Source organism: Stylophora pistillata, chromosome 14, assembly GCF_964205215.1.
Source record: "Stylophora pistillata chromosome 14, jaStyPist1.2, whole genome shotgun sequence".
Lineage (NCBI taxonomy): Eukaryota > Metazoa > Cnidaria > Anthozoa > Scleractinia > Pocilloporidae > Stylophora > Stylophora pistillata.
Window position 1 is genome coordinate 7,786,059 of NC_142532.1, and position 11,320 is coordinate 7,797,378.

The following is an 11,320-nucleotide window of genomic DNA, read 5'->3' on the forward strand; positions in this document are numbered from 1 at the left end:
TTCTTTACAAGTTGACCTACACACTATTTATTTTTGGAGCGAAGCATGCAGAAGAAAAGATCAATTTTGTTAATCACTCCGACTTTAAGTATGAAAATTAAACTGAAAAATCCCCTGTAGAAGATTGCGCTAAGCCTTTGTTCAGGTTGCGTTGGGGGGGGGGGGGGGGAGGGGGAGGGAGGGGGTTGATGAAAGGGTTTTAAACGTCAAGCGTCATCTCACCTTGGATTTATTTGAATTTAAATGAAGAATCACTTTTAATTCAGCCAAAGTGATTTTTTCCAAAGACATGCAAAATAAAATTTTGTGGCACTTTTCTTAAGGCGCATAACTGTTTCGATGCACTTTAAAAAACACTTATGGCACTATTAAAACACAAGTCTAGAACAACTGCTTTTGTCGATTTTAATTTTGTTGGCCTCACGCTCGCAACATCCATTAGTAATTCAATTTTAACCCTTGCCGCAACAGAGGCGCCTAGTGATTTTAAAATAAAGATTCATTTGAACATCAGGAAATTAATGAAACCCGAACAAAGGAAGATGTTAAACGGAAGATAGATCTGTTTAAATTTCACACTTTCGCCAGTCTCTTAGGTGAATATTTGCTGATTATGTGGGCGGCACCTTCTGCCCTTCGGCTTTCGACGTGACTGATCTTATCACGCCAGAAAAGTGTTTTGCCGCAAGAAGGTCTTTTTTCCTCGCTCGCAAAGAGGCATTGAATTGGGCTGGGTTTAATTTCTTAAAACAAATCCAGGTTAGTACATTTTGTAACAATTTCTGAAAAATAGATTGATGATGTTGTTATCCATGTAATTTAAGGCGTAATTTACATTTATTTTTCACTTTCTTTTATTTTTTGCTTTTACAAGAAAAAAAGTGGTACATTAAAAAATTTGTCCCACTTTTTAACGCGTTTGTTTGCTTTTTTTCCTTAAATACCCTACAACTTAAAAAAATACCAAACATGGCAGTATTTACGATGCTACAAAACCTCCACGAACTCGCTCGCCCAAGCTGATAGTGAAAAGTATCAGCCTGCCCTAAGTAAACGCGCATTCTAAATCTATTATTGTAATGGCCGTAAACTAACTTGGATCACAACAACATTTTATGAAATAACCTTGACTGAAGTATAGTTTTTCTCCCGTATAAAGAGTGCCGCGGGTATTTCTTTGAGGTAAATACAGACTTTCGATTTACATACTTTAATACGTTCACTTAATTAATTTCGTTTTCCTCCATTTTAAGCAATAATCCTCCAATGTGTACTAACATTAGATTCGCCCGTTGTAAGCTTCATGGGAATTGATTATACTGATATTTATTACTAATGAAATGATATCCTTAAATGTATACAGTTCCGGCTGGATACGATCTGTTTGAGAGGAAAAACGATTATTCATCTTGTTTTTAAGATTCGTTTAAGATATTCTGTGTGGTAATTTGTTCGAGTTAAACTTGAACCGATTTGTAATCACTTGTATGATAACAGACTGAATACAAAGTTATGTTACCAATTAATCATAATTATGAAAAAAATGAGTTATTACAAAAGAATCAATGTTGTATTTAACAGAATTATATAAAGTAAAGTAATAATTTTTTTCTAGAGTTTTATATTTGAAATTACTAAAAGGCTTCTATTTTGAAATTCTAAGTGAAAGAGTCCTTTGACGAAACATGTCTCTTTTTCGTCTAAGGGGGTTTTTCAGCTCAGTCTGTTAATTAAGAAAGAAAAAGTTCTTTAAAATACCAATTTTTCACACATATTTTAAAAATCGAACTTATTTCTCACAGAGTAGATTATGTACTAGTCTTTACATCGACATTTTAAACTTGATTTTGAAAATTAGAAATAACTAAACTCACTCATGTTTCCTCATAGAAATACCGCCAAGAGGCCATTGCGTTACTTCAAGTAACGCAATGTCTGACAGAGTCACGATTTTCATACCCACCGGCACGATGCAGACGCGCGCTTTCCGAAGTCATTCATACAACCCCCCTCCCCTAACATCCTTATCTCATCGATCCAGACGGACACTGAGTCTCCCAGCACGAGAGAAACCTTTAATACCACCTGTGATTTCGGAAAATGCCGAGTACTTCAATACGGTTCACGAACAATGCCTTGGCGAGAATCAGCCAAGTTCCAGTGAAGCTTATGATGACATTGGTAAGTAACAAAACAGCGTGACTAGATAGTCGGCTTGTAGGAGTCGCATCTGGGTTGTGCAGTGGTAACCGAAATTTTTTCTCTGTTCCGCCCTCGCTATTTCGTCTTTTTAAGACCACGACTGTTATTAGGGGAGGACAAGGAGTAAGGGAGTGGGTGGGGAAGGGGTGGATTGGTAGGGGTACGGGAGAAAGGATATGCAATGGCCAGAAGAAGAGGAGTGGGAGAGAAATTAAAAAAGGATGGTTCTTCTCTTCCCTAGATTTTAGGTTGCTGTGAAGCTGCATGCAAGTTAAAGACTTCTTAAATAACACTAGCTAATTAACTCCAACATGAAAACACAAGGCGGTAATATATCAAGATCGATGAGCGGTACATTTGTTGTTGTTTCTATTCCAGGTTGGATATCTCCGATCATAGGATTTTTAATCAGTCTCTTTCTATTTGCTTGGGCGTGCCTACTTTCAATGTCCGTAAATAGTAGAGAAGATTCATCATGATCCTTTTATCTCGCTGGTTCTTCATAATTGACATTTTAAGATGTACTGCCATCATTTTACCTGATGTGCTTAGAAAAAGACAGTATTATCATCATCATCGTCATCGTCCTCATTTTCGTCGTCAACGCCATCTTGTCGTCGTCACTGCCTTCGCTGTGTTGACAATCATTATCGATATCACCATCATCAGCCACGTCATCATTTCGGCATCATTTCAGCATCAGCATCATCATCTTCGTCATCGTTATTGTTTCTGTCGTCGTCATCCTCGTACTCATCATCACTACTATAATCCTCATAGTAACATCGATATGCATACTTGTTGACATGCGTTATATCGTTAAAAAATAAATGAATAAAACAAACAAAACAAAACGAAAAAAAAACAACATTTGCGTTACAGATGATATTCGGTTCACAGATACTTCGCAGTCAAGATCGATACCGCGACATTTATCTCGGTTTATATCTTTTTAAATGGTGCATACTCAATCAGCAGTCATGAGCAGTGTTTAAGACTTTCAATATTCTGGATTTTTTGGAGAAGAGAGTTCTGTTACCTTATACTTTTTAACGCGTTATTGTATTTGTATCACACAATTGACCACTTTCAAAAATGGCTGCCGAATTAATATTCTTTTGTTTAAATTTAAATTAGCCTTTCTGGCCTCGCTTGAGATGATGTATTCTTTTGAATTTTGTACTGGAAAACGAGGCCAGAAAGGCTAATTTAAATTTAAACAAAAGAATATTAATCCGGCAGCCATTTATGAAAGTGGTCAATGCGGTTTTTCTTTCTGTATAACAAAAGAAACGAAATTGGACAGCAACAGAGGATAAATCATTTGCGCTATATAAAGAAATCATCGATTGATAGCCGTAACTTATTAAGTCTCATTGTTGTTACGACTGGAGTAACAAGAGATCTGCAAGAGGTCTTTGAGGTTTCTGGCTTATTCTCGTTCCAGATCTCCTTCAGAACTCCTGCACGCTCAATTCCCTGGCTGCTAGAAGCTCAAAGCTACTTACACGCTTCTGGGGAATTATTCTAAAGCAACTTACGCCACTGTTTTTAACCATATCGATGAGTTAAAAAAAACCCAGACCTGATAATCGCATTTTTCCGTGTGAAGTTGGTTAACATGGTCTTACTCTGACTTCCCATTGGCCTGATTATTTTTAACATTTAAGTTCGTTCATTTGGCAAATGAGATTACTTCCCTCGATGGAGAAGTGCTCTAACTGAATTCGAAAAGATCACGAGAAGCTCACTGGCATTCTAACAGACAATGACACAGGCAGCGTTAAAAGTGTGGATCTCTGCACGATTTACCAAGAGGAGACTGAAGGAGAAAGAGCTTGCATAAAGTTGCCATAGTGCATCACAATACCAAAAAATTTGAGAGAAAAATAGTGACATACAGTTCAGCAAATAAATAGAAACAATTGAAGTAGTTCAACTCTAATCAGTTTATTCACCGTAGTTAGATGAGCATGCATAAGATCTCATCGTAGACATGCATATATGATATCCCTTTCAACCCGACACCGATAGCTTCTGTCATGATAACACTAACAATTTCTGTTGATTGCATTCCAGCATTTGTCCAAATGTCCGAAAAAAATTGTTAGAGATGTAGGGAAAGATTAGATAATACTTTCAGGGAATATATGGACCTGAAATTAAAAAAAAAAAGAAATGAAAAAGAATCAGTGAAACTTTTAAAGCTTGTTGGTTAATTGGTTTTTTGTTATAAGAAAAATACTAGATTTAAAATGGGATTCGATTCAGATAGCATCATCATTCGTCACAAAAATCTTTTGAATCAGTGGCGTTTAAACGTCCTTTAGTTAAAACTAAACAACATCCACTAAACTTCAAACCTAAATAAACAAGAGGAATTTATCACCGAGGTCGAATTCGCGTATCATTGTTTAAAACTAACTAACCCATGCAGATATGACAACTAGCCTTGCATTCCAGGCCCTTCCGTCACTTCTTAACGTCTTCATATCAAACTTCTGTAACTTAAGGTCACCGTCTATGCAGAGAAAGAAAGACTTAGATGAACCACTAAAAAAGTTATGTTTCGTGATCTACCACGATACTCCAACTTTCCGATTCATGATTAAGTAAAATAGTGCATCAGGAGAAAACAAAACGAAACATTAAACAAAACCGAAAAGGAACTTTTCCTTTTTAAAGAGGCAACATAACTCAGTGCAAAATTGATATAAAAATATTTCGTCTTCATCTCGTGACATCTTTTGTGAAGATTAAGATAAAAGTTTTTTTTAGGAAAGGGGGATCCAAGGACTTAAAACGTTCTCGAAGACTATGCGAGCGTTCGAGTGCGTCTACCTAAAGTTCATATAACTTCTTTGAACAATTCAAGTGTTACACACCGAAAGCTGATCGAACAGATATTTAAGTAGATGTGCAGTTAATGACATACCGCTGCTTTCAGGTTTGCGGGACTGTCCTAGATAATGGGGGAAACTCGATTCATTTATAAAGAGTTAATTTAGTTAAATATAATGTCACAGGCAAATGGCACCCTAGTCATGACGTCGCCTACTGGTACCACTTAAATGACATACTTATCGCGATATGATAAGCCAAATGAACTCCGGGAAATACTACGGTATTCTTCAGCATGCAAGCATTGTTGGTATTTGATACGAGCCTGATCCTATCATTGTGTTTAACTCGCAAGATTAGCCATCTCGAGAAGGAATGAAACACATTGCCTCTATAGAATGATTGATTGAAATTCATGGTATACTTGTAGGGTATAAATGGTGAATCGTAACATTCTGTGTGGCTAAGTAATCTTCATGTATTTAAATTAAGAAAAAGTTAAGCAGCAATGCAATCATTGTAAAAGGAAAATTTAATTAACAACAACAGCTCACAAAACCGGAACTGGTGGAATTAAATTGAAAAGTTAGTAATTTGAATCGAAGTAAGTCACCTGCCATCAAGGATATTGATTTTTTGTGAGTAGGTACACCGAGTTTGTTTTTATAGTAATTATGAAAAGTTCCAATGACGGTTGGCTGATGGGATCCTTTGGACGATATTAGTGTTGGGTGTGAATCGCTTTCGCAATAAACTCCGTCGAAAGAAGATCTGAAAGTGGTTCTTCTTGAATGGGCTTTGTCGAGCTTTGACTTAAAAAAAGCAAACGTTTGCAAAAATTCGAGCTATAAAATTACAACTTATTTACCTTCGGTAACGCAGAGAGAACATCCACTCGCTTTGCAAAATCTTTTCACTTTTTTTATCCCTCTCCTATCATAATTCTCACATGAATTTATGGAGAAATTTATAATCATAAAGGCATAATATTTTCATGGTATGTTTTTCTGATTCCTAAACTTTCCATTAGAAGACACTTATCTCATGAAGGTGAAGTGGATTTGTTTACACAATTCTCGTTTTCATCTTTTGCTACAGCTATATACATCCGAATCACGTAGACATTTTCATAGTGACGAGCCAAATAGAAATAATTCGTAGCTTTTGAGAATTCTCAGAGTCGACTAGATCGCTTGAAGAATATAATAAACAAACAGTTTGCGATGGAAATTTTGCAATGTAAATCGGAAGTATAATGGTTGATAGCAACAGTTTTCTTTGTGAGGATAAACTTCAACATTTTATTCGACATGTATCTTATCTCTTTTTATCCATTTAAACTCTTCTGCGAAATGTTTAGATTTAATGGGGTTTACCATTAGCCGGAAAACGGCAAAAATATTGAGCATTCAGGCGTAAAAATTTACAAATTGTAACGTTTGCCGTCAAAAATTGTTAACCAGTAAAATTTCTTTAAATCGCATCAGAAAAAAATTATTAGCCGTTAAAATGGCCAAATTTTTGAATCGTTAGCCGTTGGAACCATCACTCCATGGAGGAATTCTCCCTACCCCTCTCCCTTAAAGGGAAAGCATCATCTTCCGTCACGATTTTTCCTATATGTTAAGGTTTCGTTCCAAACGTGACCAATGTCTACGTTTTGATATATTTCCAAATTCAGTAACCTGATTCACCTGAGGAAGGAGGAGGCTTTGATTTACCGCCTGGAATGAAATACAAAAGGAGAAATAGATTAAGCACAGCAAGTTGAAAATAACGATGTTGAAGATCAGGAACCCCTCGGCTGAGATTTGGCAAATAAATGCTATCCACAAAAGTACCACGAAAAAAAAGTGACTAAACAAAATCCTTAAAATAGTATGATTTCTACTGCGGAGTCAGTCTGAAATATGTACATCAAAGCAGAAAAAGTAAAAACAGCACCTTAAACCAGTAAGATTTCCCTTTCTCACCTCAAACTTAACGTTCGAATTACGTGTTCAAAAGTAGCACGTGGCAACTAAGCGACGTGCACAAATATGTTCAAGGCGACTTGTCGATAAACTACGTCATCTTCCAGACCATCTTTTGGCAACCACAATCTAGCAGTAATTTACAATATATCCAAATTACTGTTAACATAATAACTTGGATATATCAACAAAGTTGAAATGGTAAATTGGCCACCGTAACGATTACAAAAGCTGACGTTTCGAGCGTTAGCCCTTCGTCAGAGCGAAACTTCGTCATTCGCTCCGACGAAGGGCTAACGCTCGAAACGTCAGCTTTTGTAATCGTGCAGGTGGCCAATTTACCATTTCAACTTTGTTGATATATCCAAATTATTTCGTTAACCCACCGACGCAGCCCCAAACAGTTTCTTTAGAAACTATCAGCCTTTACTGTTAACATAATTTGGTTTTATGAACTGGGATGATAATGTAAATTTGCCGCCATAAAAGGTTTCACAGCTGACATTAGCCCTCGCTAGAAACGTCAGCTTTAAAATTAATTACGGTCACGTGGCCAATTTACACTATTGTTACATACATTTTGAAATCACTGGTGGTCCCTGTAATCTGATTGGCTCTAATTGGTGCGATTTATTCACAAATCGCATCATTTTTTGCTCTAAATCGCACATTTTACGCTTGACTGAGTTTTTGACACATGACGTCAAAGTCTTTCTGTTTTGCATACAAAATAAGATGTAAAAGCATTTCCGGTTCCGCTTTTTATTTAAAAACCGACTCAGTACTACATCAATAAAATATTTGAATTGACCAAGTCCTGTATTCGGGCGATTTCAAAATGGTCAAAAAGATACTTTTGCTATTTATGAAAATTATGCAAATGAGCTTTAACAAAGTGCCAAGTGAATTTGTGAAGCTCGTTTCGCAACACTTTTTCTATTCCAGCTATAAACCACTACGCAGTTGTATAAGCCCAGGGCTTAAACAGCTTCAACGGTAGCAAAGGAGGGTTCCCATTTCCGTTGCAGGGATATATTTTGGAAAAATTCACGCGTAACGTATGTAAAAGTGAAGATTTCAGGTATTTCTTTGCGCATACAAAGTTGCCGGCAAATCTTGAGGTTTTCCGCACGAGCAGAAAGAAAAACTCACAGGTCACGAATATATTTCACACTGCTTCATAAATTCTTGAATCACAGTCGCCTTTGAAAGATTCACTCCCAACATATCACAAGAATATAAACAAACATTCCCTTGTACATTTCCATTTTGGCCAAAATCACGCGTCACGTATAAATGCTTTGCTTCCTTCAACTTCACCTTACGTCGATGGCGTCTTAAAAGTCAGCCTGCATACAAGTTTAGCTCAACAGTTACGTGTCAATCTCCTCGAACTGAGTTTAGTCATCCATGTCGCCTAATGTTTCATTTTCACCTCTGTCAGCCTTGAAGAGCGATTCCCTCTACTTTAGGAAAATTCTCTGCACCATGAAATGGACACGCAATGGCGTGACGTACTTCTTGTAAGGCTGGTGATGTAATGGTGACTCATAATGTATCCAAAATAGACATGAGCTATTGATTCTTATTCTAAAGATGGCTGCTTCACTTAATAAAACAACAAAGTGTACAAAGTTAAAGTCGTGGTGAGTAAGATGTTTGACTATTATATTGTTGATTATTTGAACGCGCTATATTATCAATTTTTAACAATTATCAAATGGTAAACACCACCGCGTACACTATTAAGTTATGGATGCACGCGGGAGGTTGCTAAGCACGAAAGAAGCGTGACTCTGGCTTCTTGAGGTTAGCTTGCTTAGCAAACCTCCCAAGTGCATCCATAACTCAATAGTATACGTTGTGGTGTTCACCATTTGTTTTATAACATAACATTGATACATTGTAGCTAAAGAGTTCCCTTTTATGTAACAAATCTTACGCGACCAGAAAAAACAAGCGTGCACGGAAAAATAGTCTTTGCATTTGCCCACGTCAGCAGCGTGCACCCATGGGGCAAATGGGGGACGTTAAATTGACCAATCAGAGCGCGCGCTTTACTTTGGTTATGTTATAATACATATTTCAACGTCTTTGTAATTAGAGCTACCCTTACATAGATCATTGATGAATTGGTATTATCAGTTACACTAGAAGAGAGTAGTTCTGCATAATTTACCGTTATCATTAAGATCAATTCTAGTTCACAAGGTGAAAAAAAATCGCTGCATATATAGTAAGAATCAGAGGGCATTTAACTCAGTAGTTCTGCCATGTTGAGTCAAGTTTGTTTCAAAAACGCTCTGAAAAGTTTTAATTTTACACTCTGTGTCAGTTATCTGTGGCGAAACCGTGGCAATGCTCAGATTCAGAAAGACGGAAACCGTAAGGCAAAATATGGCCATTTGAAATTGACATGTTTCTTTTCTACTTGATGAAAGTGTTCAACACATGAGTAGCCAATCTTCTTCTTATAAAATATCTTTTCGATCACGTCTAGCCGGTTGATGCCTACGCTGTCATGTGAAGCTTAACGGTTTTCAGAATTCGTGGTAGCGCCGGGTACATACAATTGCATACTGCTGTTAAATTTCATATTAATGAGTTCAAGGCGTTTGATTTACGAGAAAGATGGAGAGCGTTTGATGTTAGATTTCCTTAACGGCAATTTTTCTTGTTCCAAATTAATCTTAATCTTTACACAATCAGTATCCGTTGTTCCCTCTTTGGTTAATATATCTATTTTTTGTATCAAACAATTTGTCACTTCTTTCTTACAATAGCTTTTTGCATTTATCTTTGTTTTGCAGAGATAGTTTTATTTCAGTTTCTTGGTATTGGTTTCATTAGTCACACGATCAGAATATTAAACACGACACTTTTCTATATTAGAGGGTAAGCAGTAAAAGGTATGAATTTAGAAACAATCTCTTCCCGGCCCGCTTTACAAAACTGAAATGTTTTGCACTAAACTTTCGATGGCAGGGGAAATAATCTCAGATTTTGGTAAAGGTTTTTCAACTTGAAATTGTCTATAAAATAAAACAGTTTATCCAACATTAAGCCTTTGTCTTCCATGTTCTAATTACTAACTCTCCTTCTTAACTGCTTTACTGTTATTGTCAACGATTCAAGAAAATATGGTATTACATAAAAAAACGCCGTCCAGCTGATATTTTTCGTTATTCTCCCAAAATGATAAAATTTCGTTGTGACGAGAAGTCATTAGTTAACCAGTTTTTATTTTTTAAGTACGTGTCAGTCTGGAAATGACAGAGTGAAATTAAACATGCAATATTTTCTGTAATTGTACGGGAAAGCTGTATAGGGTTTCCGATTTAGATTTTCATGATTTTGTTTTTGCACTTACTATTGTCATTCATCTTCATTTTGCAGGGAAAACGCTCTTTCAGTTTCTTGTTTTTCTTGGTTTCTTCAGTGATAAGTTCAGAATACTAAAAACGACATGCTTCCTTGTTCAAGGGTAAGCAGCAGCCAAAATAATATAAAATTAAACTTACTTTCCTTTCCGTTTTCGAGGAGGTTTTTCGCCACCTAAAATCAGGCACAACAGAAATCAAATTCAAAAACAGAAAATTCGGTTGAAAACGTTGAAACCACAAAAATGCGCAATGCACCTTTTGGCGAAAATGGAAAGTCGCGTTTTAGATTTACTTTTTCAGTGATTTTTTCAACCAATCAAACTCATCACTTTGTTCTCACACGTGCATCTTGCATTTATCTTTTTTTCTGCTGTCGGTCTCATCTCATGAACAATCATGACTCTGAACAACCCACGTTAATTTTTCAAAGGTTAGTTGCTAAAAAAACTAATCTGGATTATGATTATTCTTTTCCTGCTTAACAAAAAAAACATATTTTGAAACAAACTTGGGAAAATCAATAAAGGAAGAATTATTGTAATTTCAAACACGAAAAATGTTAAGAGCAAATCCGTGCAAAAATCAAACATTGCATGGCAAAGTTAAAATATTAAAATTCGCTTTTCTTTTGCATACAAGTAACCTTTAGGAAGTATACAATTGCTGTGCAGTTTTTTCCTTGAAAACATTATTTGCTTCCGAAAAAACGAAAACGTTTCGTTTTCAGTCCCTAGATCGATTTGGCGACACCGAACAGGTTTAAAATAGGTTATGATTCACTCGACTCGCGTATCAAAACAACTGCGCTAGAAAAAGCCATCATAGTTCCAAGTTGTTGTACAACTTATCATAGTCTAAACACCGTGATTTCATAAAGATTAGATTAATTCCAGTATTCAAGAGAAGTTAAAAGCTTCTGGC

At 36.3% G+C, this 11,320-nt stretch overlaps 1 protein-coding gene across 1 annotated transcript; it reads left to right on the top strand.

Moving 5' to 3' along the window:
• The first annotated feature begins 626 nt into the window (after positions 1-626).
• LOC111329510 (uncharacterized) lies at positions 627-4,594 on the top strand. The gene is made up of 3 exons (XM_088745970.1): positions 627-759; positions 1,891-2,181; positions 2,581-4,594. The coding sequence occupies exons 2-3, from the start codon at positions 1,932-1,934 to the stop codon at positions 2,679-2,681; spliced, it is 351 nt and encodes a 116-aa protein (XP_088602096.1). The 5' UTR covers positions 627-759; positions 1,891-1,931; the 3' UTR covers positions 2,682-4,594.
• Positions 4,595-11,320: the final 6,726 nt, after the last annotated feature.